The 20,538-nt window shown below is 36.2% G+C and overlaps 1 protein-coding gene across 18 annotated transcripts in view; it reads left to right on the top strand.

The window, feature by feature from the left end:
- The window catches only part of DST (dystonin), a 336,699-nt gene that overhangs the window by 262,671 nt on the left and 53,490 nt on the right, over positions 1–20,538 (top strand). For all 18 annotated transcript variants that reach the window (XM_060689235.2, XM_087882458.1, XM_087882463.1 and 15 more), the window contains 10 exons: positions 2,639–2,880; positions 5,954–6,160; positions 10,605–10,724; positions 10,851–10,958; positions 12,377–12,595; positions 14,114–14,317; positions 17,175–17,406; positions 17,729–17,955; positions 18,701–18,823; positions 19,248–19,349. In XM_060689235.2, the coding sequence (XP_060545218.2) occupies positions 2,639–2,880; positions 5,954–6,160; positions 10,605–10,724; positions 10,851–10,958; positions 12,377–12,595; positions 14,114–14,317; positions 17,175–17,406; positions 17,729–17,955; positions 18,701–18,823; positions 19,248–19,349 (1,784 nt within the window). The remainder of the gene's footprint in view (positions 1–2,638; positions 2,881–5,953; positions 6,161–10,604; positions 10,725–10,850; positions 10,959–12,376; positions 12,596–14,113; positions 14,318–17,174; positions 17,407–17,728; positions 17,956–18,700; positions 18,824–19,247; positions 19,350–20,538) is intronic.

Here is a 20,538-nt window from a genome sequence, read left to right as displayed (position 1 = left end):
CCTTTGTCTCGTGAATCTTGTAAAGCTTTATCTTGATTCTGGCCTCCTTTCCCTGCCATAGATAAGTCATTATTGTTTTATTAAGGTTCTTGAAAAAATCTCTTCCCGGATGTATTGGTATTACCTGGTATAGGTATAATAGATGGAAACATTTTAAAACGTTTAGCCTCTTTCTAAGCAATCAAGAATTAGATGGCTCCATGGTTTTTGGTAATTAATTGGAAGAAGTGTTTTGGATCAACTACCTTCTTAATACAGTGCCAGCCTTTTTTCAACCCCCTGTGGAAGCCTGAAAAAAAAGCAGACTGCCTTAGAATAGAAAGGTGCTCTGTTTTTGTGGGGTCCAGACACTTCTTTTTATAGTGTTTTTGACACATTTTAGCAGCCTGCAGAGTTTTACTTATTTTCCATTTATAGTTTCACTATATGTGATCTTGGAAATACTGATTATATTTGTCATGTTTTGTATTTTTAAATTATTGCTTTTATAAATGAAATCACAGTTCTGAATGGAGTTATATATCCATTTAGATATCAACCAATAATTTAAGCTGTGGATCTATTGCATTAGTGTTTATTTCAGTCTTTTTCTGTTGCCCCTTTTCCTGGAAAAGGAGGAGGAGGGCTAAGTAGATGATTGTGATAGTGAATGTTGTTGTAAGGTTAAAAATGATTATATTTTTAAATTGATAAACAGGACCACAACCTCTGTAATAGAGAAAGTACTGTGGAAAAATTGCATTCCAAATGCACATAGCACATTCCAAAGGCAACATCTTGTGAATTTTCTAGACTTTATGAAGTTTCCCAAACATAATAGTTTGAATCTGAGAAGGGTGATTTGTGGGTGTGTGGGTGTGTATTAAACAATGCATTTATCATTTCCATCTGTTTTATTCCATTGAATTAATTCACAATGAGTTCATTGGTTACAAAATAACAGTGCTGACATTTTTTGAAAGATTTGGATTACTAATATAAATTGCATAGTTAAGAAAACTGTCATTTGGTATTATAATAAAAAGAATTCAGTCTACTCTAACATTTGGATATAACCCCTAAACTACTCTGGGCACACTAGAAGCAATAGGATTAAGGTTGACTTGGCCAATGGGTCTGTAAACTCTTCCTCAGATATTTTAAAACAGACCGCCCACCCATGTAGTTCTCTGTTTTGAAGAGCTATAGATCTCTATATCCAATCTTAATAGTGCTAGATAGTGAGTTCTGTCATGTTCTGGATGTATATTGAGCAATAAAAATTAAACTATTTTTACTCTTCTGCCGTCAAATTATGCAAAGGACCATGATCTGGTCAAAAGATCATGCTCTGGTCCTTTGAGAAGGACCAGAGCATGATGAAAAATGTTCCTCCAAGTCTTAGCTAGTTATATTCAGAATTAGCCAGGCTAAAGGTAATCTTGTTTGCTCCAGGATTATCAGAAATCTAATTTTTGATGAAAGTACATTCAAAACCGGTTAAAGATAAAACTTAAAGTACTCCCATATAACTATCAAAATAATCCTGGAGTTTGGGCATCCAAAATAAGTAAAGCCATTTTAAAAATAAATCCTAGGAATATTGTGGGTTGTATATGATTTGACTATAAATTGTATTATTAGCTGCAATGACCATGTACCTGTTTACCTAACAAGCAAACAATATTTTCTGGTATACATTCAAAGTCCAGTGTGTTTGTCCGGTAATAATTTGAGACACTTGATGTTCATCTGAAGAATATATTTGCCAGAATAAGAGCTCTAATATTTGGAACCAACAAAAATAATGAGAGACTAACAAGGCAAGATCCTTAATTTACAGTGTTTCCTTCCAAAATGTATTAATTAGACAGCCTTTTTTTTCTAAATCAGAAATTCTGGGTTCACAATTCATCAGGAACGTATTTGTGAATTCTACTGTACTGAATATTGCCAATATTTAAACAGCGTTTTCATAGAACTAATTTTCAGTGAACGAAGTCTCTTGATATTAAAAGTTCTCAGAGAAAAAAATCCTAAATAATTTGCTTTGGGTTTTGGTTATACATTGGATCTTGCAGATAAAGAGATCTTTGCGTAATTTAGGTCAATTGTAGAGGTCTTTAGGTTATGTAGGTCTAACATTTTCAAGTAAATGATGTTAGCATATTTGACAAATCATCTCTTGGTGTATTGATCAGATTTCAGTCGGAATAGAAATAAAAAGTCCCATCATCTATATATTCTGAGATATATCAAAGGACCTATTTAATAAATGTTATATTTTCTGGTTGTAATACTTTCATTAGACGTTAGTTCATTAACTCCCTGTACATAGACAGTTTTTGCAGAAAACTAAACAACGGAGGCTGTGATTAGTAGGTGGATTGGAAACTATTCCAGATCTGTAAGTTAGACTGGGAAGTAGAAAAAGCCTGCTGGAAAGATGTTTCATAATGTGTCCATGTAAGTCACAATACCTGAGCTTAATCTTAAAGCAACTTTATTATACTGGCTTTTATGTAGTTTACCTTACTCTAAATATAGTTTATAAATCTGCCCCAAACTACAAATTATTAATACATAAATAGGAGTCTTATTCATTTTTGCAATTAATAACTTGATGGTTTTTGGCAATGATATTGTTTTCAAATTTTAGGAGATGAAATTGTTGTAATTCAAGATAAATTGGAAGGCATCAAAACAAGATACAAAGATATCATTAACCTGAGTTCTGAAGTGTTCAAGACTCTAGAAGAAGCTCTTCAGCTTTCAGGGCAGCTCCAATCAGCTCACAAAGAACTCTGTTCCTGGCTTGACAAAGTTGAAGTCGAATTACTGTCATACAACTCTCAAGATCCCAAAGGCAAAGAATTAAGCGAAACACAAGAAAGACAAAAAGTGAGTATCAAGCTAGAAAATAAAAATTGACTTAACATTTTGTGATTTGGATTTTGGTTTAATCTATTGCATATACAAGGTCATTGTGGTTTGTAAATTATATGTGTTATGAAAAATCAGCCAATTGAACATGGCCGATTAACTCTTTGCTATAACATGACTAGTCATATACACAAGTAATAATTTTAAAATATTTACTACTTGTTTGCCATGTAGATGTTTACCAAATTATAATCATATTCATAAACCTTATGATATGAGAGATCAACCATAGTAAAATCACTTAAATCTCATTTTATAGAGGTGAGAATGCAATAATTTAACATACAAGCTATCCAGTTGCAGACCACACTATTCTTTTACTAAATATATTTACTTAAGAAACAATTCCATAATAAGATAAACTCTTCTTTATTGCTCAACTGCTAAAATGTTGCTTGAAGATGAATCCAGTGTCTACATTCTTGAAAATATACTAAAATTTGATTTTTTCAGTGGTGAAATCCACTTACCTTTGCTACCGGTTCTGGAATGGGAGCGCTCAGGAGCACACGCCTCTTCTGTACATGCACAGAGCCTTCTGCACATGCGCAGAGGGTCAAAAACAGGACATAATGACGTCCCAGTGGGTAGGCGGAGCCTCCTGCCGCCGGTGCTACCAGTTTGCGCGAGCTGGATATATCCGGCCAGATTTCACCACTGGATTTTTTGTTACATCATTGCTATTATAGTTACTTATTTTACTGGCAGGAGAGGTAAATGGATTATAAATTGTAAGTGACACACAAGAATTATTCATATTACTTATGATTACATATGGACTATGGTAAAATGCCCAGTGAATCTCCAGAACATATTCAAATCGTATTTTGACCGAGCTTCCCTTCAGGAATTAACAAAAGTAAAGGTAATCAAAATTACCTTTACTTTTCCCATGTACAGCTTCTTATTTGCAATAAATCTTTTCATAACTTTATTTCTTGATCGATCATGTTCATTAAGTTGGTGTTGATAAGAGTTGGTGTTAACCCTTATTGATCACATAGATCAGGGTCTCCAAAGTGGACAATATCTACAGCCAAGGATGGTGTAGATATGGTGTAGATATAATGGAACTATCCATTATAGTTGTGGTTTATTATTATTATCTATAGTAATATTAGTTAAAGTAGTATTTATTAAATTATTTTCATGTAATAAATGTTTGGGGTTGATGAACATCCTGAAACTTCATGAAGGGGTTAGTGAGGTGAAGAGCTTCAAGGCCCTGACATAGATTAAACCTTCTCCAAGGTGATCTATCCTCACCTGGTTCTTCAGGTTTTCCATTGGTTCACCCACCATCTCTATAATTGAGTCCATGGCTACTGGTCATTCCCTTTCCTTCCACCTTTCCCAGTATTATAGACTTCATTAGAGAGCTAGGTCTTGACATACCATGTCCAAAGTATTTAAGTGTGCTTATTTGTGCCTCAAATGAGAATTCTTGATTTATTTGTTCAAGGATTCATTGGTTTGTTTTCTGGGCTATCCATGGTATTCTCGGGAGTTTTCTCTTAACACTGCTTTCAAAAATGTTAATGCTCTTTCTATCCTGTTTTCAAACTTTTCAAACTGTTTTCATTTCCACAGACTCATAGGAAAAACTATTACCTGTACCATTCTGGTCTTTTTAGGTATAGACATGTCATGTCACCTGAATATCTTTTCGTGGGCCTTCATTACTATAGTACCAAGTACTCATTGCAATGTGTAGTACTTCTTGTCTGCTGTTTCTTTATCAAGAACAGTCAATCCTAAAAGGTAGAAGCTACCTTTCATTATCAGTTCCAAGGCTGTCCCTGTTACCATTATTTGGTCTTGGTATATTGATTAAGGAAGTGGTCCAGAAACATATGAGTTCTAGAGCTCTCTGAGGCATGCTGGGTGGCTTTGGGTAAGACACTCCATCTCAGCCAAACACACCTTTACAGCAATGGTGAAATCCAAATTTTTTTACTACCGGCTTTGTGGGCGTGGCTTGGTGGACGTGGTGTGGCTTGGGCGTGGCAGGGGAAGAATAGTGTAAAATCTCCATTCCCACTCCACTGCAGGGGAAGGATACTGCAAAATCTCTATTCCCACCTCACTCCAGGGCAAGGATACTGCAAAATTCCCATTCCTTCCCCACTCCTGTTTTATTCTGTTTATTCTGTTTTTAAATTTTGTATTTATGTGTTTTTATCTTGTGGCTGTTCACCGCCCTGAGTCCTTCGGGAGTAGGGCGATATACAAATCAAATAAACTAAACTAAACTAAACTCCTGGGGGAAGGATATTGCAAAATCTCCATTCCCATCCCACTCTGGGGCCAGCCAGAGGTGGTATTTGCCAGTTCTCCAAACTACTCAAAATTTCCACTACCGGTTCTCTGAACTGCTCAAAATTTCTGCTACTGTCAGAACCTGCTGGATTTCACCCCTGCTTTACAGGGTGGGGAACATTAGAGATAGATACGTTTATTGCCTGTAAGGGGGGTGTACGTGCAAACGCACACAAGGCAATAAACATACATGAATAATAAAAAAAAAATTGGAATAAAATATTGGGTCTTTCAGATTGAAGTTGAACACTTAACGGAAAAAGAAATCTGTCACACCAATCATGACTGAAGCCATTGGAGCAATATCCAATGGACTTTCTTGATATCTGGAAACATTTTGTTTATCAGACCTGAATTCTCGAATCTTATAAAAAACCACCTTGTTTGGAACTGCCTATATTTTAGATGCTTTCTTAATAATTCTTAGATTCTTGGTTAGGACTTAAATTATTATGTTTCCACCAATCTTAGACTGTGAATCTAACTGTAGATTATCCATGCATAATCATTCTTGACTTTTCTTACCTGACCTTGCAGATCATTTTTAATATCAGAGTAGTATCATCAGCATAGTGCTGGTTAATAATGTTTCCTCCAGCAACCTTAAATATATATTCAGCATATAATTTTTCGTATAGTAATGGTTAAAAATGAAAGGAAGAGTATCACATAGATTTTTGCCAGAGTGTTTATCTCAAATATTCTTTTTTAGGAACTGAAAAAAGAAGTAAAGGATAAGAAAAGTTTATTGGACAATCTCAATGAAGTCAGCAGTGCTTTGTTGGAACTGGTGCCATGGAGAGCCAGGGAAGGGATAGATAAAATGGTTACAGAAGACAATGAACGATACCGGTTAATGAGTGACACTTTAAATCAAAAAGTGGAAGAAATTGATGCTGCAATTTTAAGATCACAACAGGTAAAAGTAATATTGGTTTAACCTTCTGTAACCGGAGTAATATGTGTTTATATCAGGTTTGCATTTTGCACATACACACACACACACACACACACACACACACACACACACACACACACACACACACACACACAGGCCAGTTCATTTACCTGGGAATTCGTGTCAAAATAAAAATGTTCTCTTCGTTTTACTGTACTCTCCTTGTACACATTGGCTCTATTATTCAAGAACTAGGGCTCATCTTGGGGAGGAAGGGGATTCTGGCCATAATTTTCAGACATGAATCTTAGAACAAAGCAAATCCAATCATTCTCATAGCCATCTGTCTCCTGACTGATGCAAAAATTGCAGATCAGCCTCATACTGGGAAGCTTTATGAGGAACATCATGCAGTGAACTTAGTAAGAATTTCACCAGAACAAAGGATTAAATCTAAATCCTTTTAATGCCTGCAGTTTATGGTGCCTGATAGGATCAAATGTGAGGTTGTATAAGTGATGCAAAACTGGTAGGCGTAGGTTCCTGTGAATGATAAATATTATTCATATTGCATGTAGCATTAAAGTGAACTTAATGTCCACATCAGGATGTTTCTAGGATAATCTGTGTGTATGTGATTTTAAACATCTGATTTACTAGCCCTTTAATTTAATATGACTCAGTTCAAATGTCTCTATTTAAAGCAGAGTATTCAGGCCAAGTATATCTGCTCTGATTATAGTTGTAAAAAGACAGTGAATGTTTGTGGCCTGTTTCAAATATTAAACAGTATGATAAAGAATTACTCATGGGAGAATCTTCAGGCCACATAATTTACTTTTCAGCTATGATTCATAATTAAAGAACAAGATATGATAGCTTATCCATTAATTTCACTTTCCTCAGCTGTCCCTTCATTCTAAGATGGCAGCTGTGACAAGAAACATATTTGCACAATTGTGTCTAGCGTGCCAATTTGTTCCAAAGCCAGTCAGATTTAGCAACAGTTATTCACCCTTTGGTTACATCGTATCTTGATTATGGCAATACGTGTGTGTGTGTGTGTGAGAAATTCAGTGTCCATATTTTTCACATTCACATCCACACATGTGCATTAAGTATTACCATTTGTACAGAAAAAGTTACATGACCAAAATAAAGGACAAAAGTTTTTGAAAAAATAAACGTGAAAGACAGCTTTTTCAAATAAAGGACTGTCCTTTATAATAAAAGGGCTAGCCTTGAATGAGATCTAGAAGCTGCCTTTGTGCAAAATGGGGTAGTAAGGCTATTAACCAATCAATGTACTGATCCCTGTATGATCTCTCTCTCTACTGGTTGTCAGCTGCTTATCGGGCACAATTTAAAGTGTTCCTTTTTATGGCTTTAGACCTGATTATCTAGAGTGCAGCCTTTCCCAGTACAAATCTGTCTGACAGATCTCAGAAGAGGCTGACTTAAAGATGCCTCCTAGTTGGCAGCTTGCCTTTCTGTTCCTCTCCTCCTGAGTTGGTGCCATACACTGGGCAACACATTCCCTAAGGAGTTGTGTTTGGCTTCCACACTACATCTCAGTGTGTAGAAAATCTGTAAAGGTATAATATCTCTTTTGCCATAGTCTTAATTGTTAGAAGCATGCTGTTTTCACTTTAATCTATATCTTTTAGCACTTTAGAACGTGACTTGTGTGGCGCAGTGGTTAGAATGCAGTATTGCAGGCTAACTCTGCTCACTACCAAGAGTTTAATCCTGACTGGCTCAAGGTTGACTCAGCTTTCCATCCTTTCAAGGTCAGTAAAATGAAAACCCAGATTGTTGGGGGCAATAGGCTGACTCTGAAAACTGTCAGAGAGTGCTGTAAAGTACTACGGAGCGGTATGTAAGTCTTAAGTGCTATTGCTACATTCTGAATATTCTTTAAAAATTGACCAGCTACTTTAAGTGTGATAAAGTACAGTACATTAACTGATACAGTTGATATTCTAACTTCAAGATCAATGATACAATAGTGACTTTGAAGAAACAAACATATACTTTTGTAGGACAATTTAGATTCATACAATACCTTTTCAGGTGTTATGGTCAATTCTGGATGACATAAAAGAAGCATGAAGGGCAAGGACCTCTGTCTAAAGGGAAAAGACTGACCTTGTTGGCTTCATCTTCAAATTCTGTTGCACCTCCCTGCCTTTTTCTTCAAATCTGGAATAGGAAGAGCTCTTAACCTCCGGATGAACAGCTGATCAAACATTAGAATAGGGGTGTCAAACTGGTGGCCCTCGGGCCAGATGCGTCATGCCCAGGGCACGCCCACCCCAGCTCCACAAATGGAAAAATATGTGAAACGTCATGTGACGGCAATGTGACGCTGCGAGTTTGACACCCATGGATTAGAACTTTTCCTAGCTATCAGGAAAATTGTTGTGCAGGGAGGTGGAGGAAGGAATGAAGGAAAAGTTTCAACTGGGGAGGGAAACAATACATTTACCTTCTCTGATGCTGCAACTTTTCCCCTTGAAATATTGTCTTGGAGGAAGAGGGCACACTGCTGGGAAAGGAAACTCATCTCCCCCAGCACTGTTTTGTCTCCCACTGAGAGATTGTCTGCTGATCCTGCCAATAGTAATAGCATTTAGACTTACATACCGCTTCACATTGCTTTACAGCCCTCTTTAAGCAGTTAACAAAGTCAGCATATTGTCCCCAACAATCTGGCTCCTCATTTTACTGACCTCGGAAGGCTGGAAGGCTGAGTCAACCTTGAGCCGGTCAGAATCGAACTGCTGGCAGTCAGCAGGGTTAGCCTGCAATACTGCATTCTAACCACTGCACCACCACAGCAATAGGCATTAAAACAGCTGTCCTCAGTGTCAAGAGACACAGTTTTAAATCCTAGTTGTGAAGACTCTTTTCAGAAGTATGGTCTATAAATGAAAGGTATAAATGTGATTGTATTGTATGGGTTTCGCTAAAGGCAAACACATTAGGGACCACCTCCTCACAATGGTGAATAGCCACTGCTGATATGCAACTTTTGGCACAATTGCCCAGAGTTATTTTGGCCCTCAGCCTGAAATCAGTTCTTCACACCTGCTTTGAAGGCTGTGTGTGCTTCCAAAGAGTAAAATATCAATTTTTTGTCTCATAATTTGATAATGTATTGAAGCTTGCTTCATATATTTATGGATTCAATTATCTAATTAAGCAAGCTAGCTGAATTGAGTCTTCAGTGGTTCTGTAGAACTTTCTCCCATTGGGAAGGCAGGGGTGCATCTATAGAGATGGAAAAACGGTGGGTGTGGATTTTCTTTCTCTTTCCATTCAACAGTAAATGGAAAAGAATGTTTGAAGGGATTATTCTGTCCAGACAATCTGTAAAATCACCAGAATACTTATAAAGGAGATATATATGATACAAGTGACTTGCATTAGGAATGAGGAGCAATTTGCTTTCTTGATTTAAATGTTAATGTTAAATAATAGGGCCTGTATTAAAGCAAGAGAGTAATCTTAAAAATGGACAACAGCAAAACGTAGATCAAATAGCCTTGTGCTAAATGTGTTAGCTTCCTAAACTTCTGGACAGTTCAGTTTTATTTTAGAAAGTCAAGAAATCTCAGAATCACTAAGGAACATAAAATAGGATTGATGTGAAAATGACAATGGACATGATACAGCTACTTTGAGACCTCTTGACTTTACAAAAAATAAAAATAAACTGTCCTGATGTTACAAGAAGCTAACATATTTAGCACAAATTTATTCTATGATTAGCACTGATTCTTGCAGCTTTCTGGAAAGTTTGTATTTCCCCCCACAAAAAAAGTACAAAGAGAGATTTTAACATGGAACTGGATCCATGATTATAAGTAGATTTCTACTGAAATTCAGCTGAATACAAACAAAGACTTTAGTCTTTTTCTGCCCCTAAAATGCTGAAGAAAGCAGGAAGTGAGCCAGCAGGCACAATCCCAGCATCCCTCCCCCCTTAGACTGTAAGAAGAGTTTTATTGGAAATTACTCTTTTATTCTATATTAGTGCAACTTTTCATGGAAATTCACAGCTTCTTGCATTTCATGGACTTTGATCTTTAATGCTTGCTGATTTCCATCATTACATGCCTCTAAGTGCATGTCTGTGATACCTGATATCAATTGAAGAGTATCCTTCAGGCATCAGATAGAATAGGCTTATGCTGTACAAAAGCTTACACAACAATAAACCTGTTCATCTTGAAAATATTAAAAACTATGTCATATTTGCTGTAGTAGACAAAAAGCAGCACACTCAATAATCTGGACACCATTTTTCATAAATCCCTGAATAGTAAATACGGATTGACCATAGCTACTTGAGATGGAGTAGTTTGTAACTGAATTGTGATAAGTGTACTTTTAGGACTCTTTTGTCTATAAGTGAACATTTCTATTTTTTAATAACTGCTTTTTGATGACCTTTCTTTAGTTTGATCAGGCAGCTAATAATGAATTAGCCTGGGTTGACAAAACAGAAAAGAAACTGATATCTCTGGGTGACATAAGACTTGAACGGGACCAGACCTTTGCTCAGCTACAAATTCAAAAGGTAAACAAACTCCATTTGTGATGTGTTAAATCAATTCTCATTATAAATTTTATATTACTTATATTGCATGTGTTACGGTCAACTTCCTGCTACTCTTAATAGCAATCTGTTTTGTTATATGGCTAGGGGTTTACCATGGAGATTTTGAAACACAAAGATACAATAGAAGAACTTGTTTCGTCTGGGGATGAGATCATGACGACATGTACAGAGGAGGAGAAACAAATTATGAAGGTAATAAGGCATTACTTGCACTTATTTGGTAATGAAACTTAATATCTAAACACAGATCCAATTTTTAAAGCTTGTGAAGCAATTGTTACTCACATGCACCAGTTAGTGCTCATCTTCTATGTGGAGGCCCACAGAGGTAGTCACCTTGATAGGGAGAAAAACAAAAAATATAATTGAATAACTGCTCATTAATTTATATACATGAACGTTCTTAGTAGTGGTTATGATGAATATACTAGTTTCTTGTAGAAAATCCACTCACACTTTATTCCTTGAGTACATAGTAAGGGTATATTCTTTCAGCATAATTCTTCTTAGGGTACTTTAGCTGGTGTGAAAACGCAGTTGATTTTCACTGATTCCTATCTGCAGTACCATCTCCCACACTGAGGAAACCATGGCCTTCTAGATTAGATATTTGAGGGAAATGGGAATTGCAGAGAGGACCTCATTTTAAAAAATGTAGTGTTCTCTGATTTGTTATTGGAAATGCTCTGCTGAATGTAAAGCCTTTTGGGCATAGAAAAAACTCTTTGGCCCATTGAAAATAAAGTTTAAGTTAAGGTTGATTTCAGGAAGTTTGCGACCCATTTACAGAATACTCTTCTCCACAAAGGGCTGCCTGTTCATCTCCTATCCAGGATACATCACAGTCTTTCTTTAATCTTATTTCATACTTCCCTGTTGTGCTTCCTTCTTATCCATCCCTAGCTTTCTGTTTGTTTGTTTGTTTGTTTGTTTGTTTGTTTGTTTGTTTTAATGAAAATAAGATTCTGCAGTTGTTATGATAGATATATATGTATCGAGCATACCATTTTTCAAATCTGTTGTGGATAAGAAGGTAAGAGAAATACCAACATAGTTTTGTTTGTTAGTTTTTTGTTAAAAATAGGATTGGAATTTTTATTCATTTTTTTATTTATTTTATTAAATTTGTTTACCATCCATCTCACCATGAGGTGACTCTGGATGGCTTCCTATCCTACCAAAGGAGGCAATTAAACCAATGTTGAATAAATCTGTGATTCCTTAATTCTCTAATTTCTCACTCTGATCATAATTATTGAAAACAAAGATCTACAATAGTGTAGATGTCCTTTTGAAGATTCCACTGCCATCTGTTTCATATGGGCAAGTGGGCCTTCTTAGACTAGATGTATTTTGCCCCCACTCTCCCAATATTTAGGAAAATAATGAAAGCCCATCTGTTTCACCGATTTTTAAATTGTGGATTGAATTTTCTCTGCTCTTATGTTCTATAATTTTCAATTACCAAACCATCTTGAGTGTTATATGGCTAGAACAGCAAGCTATGAACTTGATAAATCAGTTAATAATAGTGTACGAATTGTTTGCCGAATTAAAATCTTGCAAAACTGATAGATACATGCTGTGGTTTCTTGATAACTTTGTTACAGAACAAAATGGAAACTCTCTTGCATAAATACGATATGCTCTGTCAAATGAATTCCAAGAGAAACTTGCAACTAGAACGGGCTCAATCTCTAGTTAGCCAGTTTTGGGAGACCTATGAAGAGATTTGGCCATGGCTAACTGAAACCGAGACGATCATCTCACAGCTTCCAGCACCAGCTCTTGAATATGAAACTCTGAGGCAGCAGCAAGAAGAACATCGGGTAAGGTGTCTGTGGAGATTCTCAATCATCTAGGTCATGGTTGTCCCAAAGGATAACCCTTTGGGACAACATTGGGTCAGGTTGCAAGCATCTTTGAAAGTGTCATTGATTCCAAAAATCAAGAGCAATGCCATATTCTTTTCCTTATAAGGAATCACACAATTTTTAAAATAATCAGGGCTGTGCAATTTTTACACCTTTATTGTCTCTTTCTCTCTGATTTGCAATAAGTAGTCTTCAACTTGGGACCAAAATTGAGCCCAAAATTTCAGTTGCTAAGCGAGACAGTTGTTAAGTGAGTTTTGCTCTATTTTACAACCTTTCTTGCCACAATTGTTAAGTGAATCACTGCAGTTATTAACACACTTAACACAGTTGTTAAGCACATCTGGCTTCTCCATTGACTTTGCCTATCAGAAGGTTGCAAAAGAGGACCACATAATCCCGAGACACTGCAACCATCATAAATATGAGTCAGTTGCCAAATGTCTGAGTTTTGATCACATGACCACGGGGATGCTGAAATGGTCATAAGTGTGAAAAACGGTCATAAGTCACTTTTTTCAGTACTGTTGTAACTTTGAACAATCACTAAATGAACTGTTGATGACTACCTGTATTGCTTTTGTACTTTCAATTTGTTACCTTCTAAAAAATAAAATTTGGATTATATGCTTAAATTGAGATTATTTTCATCGGGCCAGAGAAGCCATTAATAAGGACTGAATTTCATAAATAGCAGTGTCCTGAAATGAACTGTTACACGTCAGGGCATGAACATAGATATAACCATATGACAATATATATGTTTTGTGTTTTTATAATGAAGATGAAAACAAAGAACTTAAAAGGATAAAATTCAACTTTAGTCCTTATTAGAATAACTGATAAGATTTAAGTTAGCGTTTAATTTAAATAATTGGGAATCTCTTAAATAAATATCATTTCATGGCATACTTCATTGCACTTAATTTTAAAAGTATACTATGAAAACCAGTGCTTTGAACAACCAGAATATTTTTTAAAAACAGACTAGAAAGTGTAGGCAGAAAACAGAATAACATAGGACAACTAATAAAAACATTCAGCCGGTTATCCAGCACTAGAAATGATTTATTAAGTACCAGCATTGTAAAAGTTTCCAAATTGTTTAAATGTGACTAAAAATAGCTTGCTAGTGTTTGAGAGTGCTATCACAAGCAGGCAAGTCAGAATATTTTCAATTTTTATTCATAATGCATAGGCTTATTCATTTTTTTTTACATCTATAGAAAGTATGGGTACAATATTTCCTTTTAAGTGTACTTGTAAGTAAGATGCAATTTCTCTCACTTTATTCAGTTACAGGTGAAAGCAGTTTGGCTGTAGGCTGTGGTTAAATGCATACATCCAGGATGAGTTACTCTTTGGCCTTGTTTTTAGAAGAGATGTTTAGATTTTTCTTGCTATTTGAATTTGTAGGAGATATAGACAACTAGAATGTGGCAGGCATACTGAAAGTATTTTGCTCTGTTACAGCAACTGCGAGAGTTGATTGCTGAGCATAAGCCTCACATAGATAAGATGAACAAAACTGGACCTCAACTCCTGGAGCTGAGCCCACAAGAGGGATTTTTAATCCAAGAGAAATATGTAGCAGCTGATGCTCTTTACAGTCAAATTAAAGAAGATGTCAAAAAGCGGGCCCAAACACTGGATGAAGCCATTTCTCAATCAACTCAGGTATTTGGGGGATTTTTTGTTGCTTTTTTTTTGTTTGTTTGTTTGTTTTTTTCTCCAGAAGGAAAGCAGATCTATTCCCATTGGACAGCCTTGCTAATTTATATCACTGTATTTGCAGTACATATTCAGCTTATCAGGAGTACAAGTCACCATATGCTAGGTAAAAAAAAAATCACATGGTTACATAAATTTATTTTTCTTACCTGCTCAAGGATCAGAACCATTGAGAAATCTGTTTGGTGTAAAAGAAAATAATCTGATTGCCTCAAAAAAAAAAACATAGTTTGAGGGTACTTTTGTGATAAATATTAAATATGTACATTTTCTCAACTTATAAAAAAAATCCCCCAAAATAAAGAGCAGGGCAGTGTGTTTTCACAGAACGTTGGTCAACATGTCAGACCTAGATCTATCCATCCACACTTATGCGCACGTACACATATTCATTTTATTGTTAATGAACTTTGATTTAAGAGTGCTTGTCTTCAAGATAAATCTACCCAAGGTTAAAATAAAATGAATTTTCCAAGTGACATTCTTAAATATTGTTGTAGGAATTCACTCTTTCTTGGTACTAGAAAGCAATGATTTGTTGCATTCACTATAAATGGGCTGCAAATTCGTTAGAGGCTATTTCTAGACAAGGCTTTCATTGTGCAGTCCTCCCATCCCTGTTACAGAATTTATGGCGGGGCTAAGAGACATCTTCCGTTTCTAATTGTGGGTTTCTTGTATAATACCTTCTGTCTTTTTTTTTCTTACACAAAACCCAGCAAAAGAGAAAATTGTAATAGCTGCCCAATGACTTTGGACTGGTAGCACTAAGGCCCCTCCACATGGAAGTACTATAAACATCTGATAGCATTTAACTTAATTAACTAAGTACTGGAATCTACCCTTAAGAAATATCAAGAAGGCATCTCCCTCTTTCTCTCTCTGACTGACTTCATCCTGGCCAGAAACAGAGATTGCATTAGACAGCTGAAAGGTTATTTAAAAGTTCCATGTTTGAAGAAACACAGTAACATTTAAATTAAATCTTCTGTTTAATCATTTAGACCAGCGGTCCCCAATCTTTTTGGCTCCATGGACCAGAGGGAGGGGATGGTTTCACGCATGCAACTTAATCCTGCACATGCATAAATAAAGCTTCACGCATTCGCCCGCTACTTACAACCTGGGGGTTGAGGACCCCTGATTTAGAATACAATACTAGATATAAAATCATATTAATTGAAGAAACCTTCACTAAAGCATGTTAACCAAGACTACGATGCAGTAAAAAAACCTTTCCTAGTGATACAATTTAAAAATATGATTTGGCATTAATTAAATCTACACTAGATTGACACATTTATAAAACATTTGCATTCTATGGATTTGCAGTGCTTACTGAATAGGGACAAACTCTCCAAAGATCAAAAGAAAAGAGAATAATTTTGTCTGAAAGTTTGTATTTTATGGTTCTTTTCATCTTGATAGATTCACATCATAATAAGAGCGTAAGCTGTAGAAATAATAGCTAGTCAGCATAGCTACCTGATCCATATAATTCTTTCTCTACATAAAGAAGGGGGAAATTGGACATGTGATTGAATATCTACATGAAATCTCTTGGTTTTATCCAGTATTACTCATTTTGAGAGATAGAAGAGAGAAGGGCAGGATTATGATTATGATGATGATGATGTTATCCATTTAGTTGTGTCCGACTCTTAAAAGTTCCATGGGCCGAGTCTCTCCACATCTTTTTATATGCTCTTTCTGGTGTCAGTTTTGATGGTGTCCAGCCTTTGTGTTCTTTGACAACCTGGTTTTCTTTTACCCTTAACTCTTCCCAACATAATTGCTTTCACCAGTGAATTCCTCCACATAACATGGCCAAAATAAGTGAGACGCAGTTTAGCCATTTTTCCTTCCAGTGACATGTCTGGTGTTTTGCGTTCCAGCACTTGCGTGTTGGTCACCTTTGCTGCCCAAGAAAGCCAGGATGTAGCCCCAGGGATTTTGACAGACATCAGTTCATGGAAGGGACCATTAAAAGTTACTGTTCTTGACATTGTGGTTAAACTTGCTGAAAGAAGAAATCTTTTATTCTTCTTCAACTTTAAAACAATACTCATGAAACTAGTTACTGGTAGTTGTGATACCAGTAAAAAACAACTATCATAATAATACAGAAGTAAAGTGAACAAATCATGATTACAGATCTCAAGTTGAACTTGATTCAGACATTTTGATTTAGAAACACTCATTTGACCTATCTGAATTGTCTTACATATTAATATATATATATATATATATATATATATATATATATATAGAGAGAGAGAGAGAGAGAGAGAGAGAGAGAGAGAGAGAGAGAGAGAGAGAGAGAGAGAGAGAGAGAGAGAGAGAGAGAGAGAGAGAGATAGATAGATAGATAGATATAGATAGATAGATAGATAGATATAGATAGATATAGATAGATAGATAGATAGATAGATAGATAGATAGATAGATAGATTATAGATATATAGATATAGATAGATAGATAGATAGATAGATAGATAGATAGATAGATAGATAGATAGATAGATAGATAGATATAGATATATATAGATAGATATAGATATAGATATATTGTATCCATATATGTAGGATAAGGAAGTATTTTATACAGAATAATGATTATGTAAATATTTTGTTGAATAAATACTTCTTCAGACCAACTGCTCCCATTGGACTAATTAATTTTGTTATCTCAAGATGGATAGCCTCACCCTTTCCCCTCCCCTTCCTGATTTGATTTGGCTCTTGGGGGGGGCATTTTTTGTGTCTCACCCAGTTGCCCCTACTTATCCCTTCTCTATTGCAGTTCCATGATAAGATAGATTCAACTATTGAGAACCTGGACCGGATCGCTGAACGTTTGCGGCAGCCACCTTCAATCTCAGCTGAAGTTGAAAAGATTAAAGAACAGATCAGTGAAAATAAGAACGTCTCTGTAGATTTGGAAAAACTACAGCCAGTGTATGAAACGCTCAAGCTGCGTGGAGAAGAAATGATTTCACGTTCAGAAGGAGCTGATAAAGACATATCTGCTAAAGGTAATGGAGGTTACCAGATTGGAAACTCCTCCCCTATTTTTGTTGGAAGCATTAAAAAGAAAAATATAAACATCTGCAACAGAAGAATTATCTTGTATTAGCTGTTTCTGAGGGAAGGCATATATGTTTCATGTTTTATATATAGTTGTATATATATTTATTGCTTTATATTCCATTATTTATCTCATCCTTTAATAGCACATTTTCAGTCCTATAATATTTACATTGCAAGATAAATGCATAACAGATAATTTACAAGCTCCTCTCAAGGACATGTAGATCGCTCTGCCTGTGTAACTGTCATGTTGTTTTTTCTGCCTAGTTGTTCAAGATAAGCTCGATCAGATGGTCTTTATCTGGGAGGATATCCATGCTTTGGCTGAGGAAAGGGAAGCGAAGCTCCTTGATGTCATGGAATTAGCAGAGAAGTTCTGGTGTGATCATATGGCTCTCATAGCCACCATCAAAGATACTCAAGATTTTATCAGAGAACTAGAAGGAGCAGGGATTGATCCTTCAGTGGTGAAGCAACAGCAGGAAGCAGCAGAGGTAAATAAAATACTTATACTATCTAAAGAATGAAATTCTATGCCCACTTCCTGGAAAAGGTACATTAAGTACCATGTTCCTCCTTCAAATCAAAATCATTATTGGATACTTCTAAGTAAGTTTCTATCAGTATGCACATTTCGGAGGATTTCATCATCCGTGAATGTTAAGATGTAGATTAGCACTTGATATCCTAATACCATGGTATCAAGCTCACACTCTCTTCTGCCCACTCCTCTCCTCCCACTCCTCCCTCCTCTCCCTTAGTCCTGGTCTAAAGCTAAGTAGGCCTGGACCTAGATTGTCAGGCTTGCCTCCGTTCAAAGCTCAAGAAAGAAAAACCCCAACACAATGTTTATAGAGAAAGGTACTTTTACTGAGTATCAACTGAATGCAGCGGAAGAAAAACAAAGTCTGAGGCAATAGGCACGAAAATTATATATTGAATACATCCCCCAGATCCCTCCTCCCACAGTCCCAAGGCAAATGTCCAATCCACATCTCCCCAAGGTGTCATGTGGGATACACAAGGAATACTAAAGTGCTTCTGCATTAACTTCCTATTGAGTTGGGAGAAGAGATCAGGCAACATACAAGTATAATTATTATAATTATTAAACATAGATAATATGTTGTGCTCTTTAAATACCCATAGCAAGTAAACTATATTTGTCACTAAAGCTAATTTGCTTTTCCTAAATATTAGTATGATAGTTTGCGAAATCATGTTTTTTTTTTCATCTAGTCCATCAAAGAAGAGATAGATGGGTTACAAGAAGAACTTGATGCTGTTGTGAATCTTGGCTCTGAACTCATAGCTGCATGTGGTGAACCTGACAAACCATTAGTCAACAAAAGTATAGATGAGGTACTGATCTTGTAAATATTTGATGCTTGATGGTTCTCTGAAGGGACTAGAAACCTCTAATTTTGGGAGAGCATAGCCTATATTGAGTCAGACACTGATTTAGTTATACCAAATTGTCAATACCAATTGTCTGTGATCTCAGATTTTTTTTTACTTCTAATAATAATTGAACTGTATATTTTCAACATACATGCCGTATATTGAACAAAATAAAGCCACTGTGGTTCTAAAGTTTGAATGAAAGGAATTCTAATCTTAATTGGAAATCTCATTAACTTTTAGTAACTAATAATTACTCTCCCTCTCCTTGCAATTTTAGGGAGACTTAAGACTATTGTTTGCATTGTAATCAATGTTTTTTATATATATATTTAAAGACGTAAAACTCTTGTTCTTTTAATTTTATTCACTGTTTAAAATGTAGCTAAATTCCATTTGGGATGGTTTAAATAAAACATGGAAGGAACGTGTTGACAAACTTAAAGAAGCTATGCAGGCTGCTGTTCAGTATCAAGATGGACTGCAGGTACAATTTTTAATTAAATTTGTTTATAATCTTTATTTGGTAGGATATTTAGAAAAATGTTTCTTAAAAATGAAACTACCAATTAGGGATCATAAAATGTTTTAATAATCATCTGATTATTCCTCAAAATCTATAAACATAGGGTTGTGCATGTTTTATGATTTGGCAAAAGTGCTTCTGATCAGAGAAGTGATAGACTATTTTTTTAAAGCACCTGTCTTTTTTGTAAGTGATGGGGGTTGAGGAGAAGGTTTGAAGTGTTGTGCTGTCTTTAGGAATCATCTCACCCCATTTCCAAGACAGCTCAAACTACACTGTCTTCAGAAGTCTTTGCCTGTCCCAAATCCAAAACTTTTCCAAAGGGGTCTAGGACAGCTTGACAAAAAAAACCAGAAATAATGTTGAAGAAATGATGGCAGATAACATTTATTGCATTGACCTATCCCATGTGGAATTGTCCGTGGCGAGATATGCCGTGGTAAGATGGCCGCAGTGAGTTGCCCGCGGCAAAGTGTCCTGTTCCATTTCCAAAGATTATGCAATTTCAGCAGTGTGCAGGAAACATTTCCCAGAGAAGCTGGGTCCCAAAAGAGACAACAAAGGCAGTGAGGCACTAAGTGCAAAAGATGAAAAGGGGAGCTGGGAAAGAAGGCAGCTGGATGAAGGAATGATTGCTGGTGTTTGGTAGGAAGTGAAGGAATGCTCTCTGGCTTGCTTGCTGGGGCAGGCTGGAGCCACTGGGGAGAAAAGGCAGCTGGGCAAGTGAATATTTGCTGCAACTTACTGAGGCTTCCTGGGTTATGGCAGACAGCCATGGAGCTATATGGTTCTGCGGCTGCTTGTGGCCCCACAAGGCAATGTGTAGGGCAGCCAAAAGAGCAGAAATGGGTGGGAGACAGGCGGGTGGGGGGAGTGGAAGTAGTATAAGTATGCGTGGGCTACAAAGCGCCGAAATTTTGATTGGGGCACTGCAATTAACATAATTTCAGGCACAGGTCATAACCCTTTTTTTCTAGCAACATCAATTTTGAACAGTCACTGAATGAATGGTTATAAATCAAGGATTACCTGTAGTAGATCAGGAGATACTCTACTGAAAGTGTATACAGGTAGTCTTCAACCTACAACCACAACTGGGTCTGGAATTTCTGTTGCTAAGCGACGTGATCATTAAGCGTCATCACATGAC

Source organism: Pantherophis guttatus, chromosome 1 (assembly GCF_059756535.1).
Source record: "Pantherophis guttatus breed Tessera chromosome 1, ASM5975653v1, whole genome shotgun sequence".
In the NCBI taxonomy this organism is placed as follows: domain Eukaryota; kingdom Metazoa; phylum Chordata; class Lepidosauria; order Squamata; family Colubridae; genus Pantherophis; species Pantherophis guttatus.
This window is presented reverse-complemented; position numbering and strand designations above follow the sequence as displayed.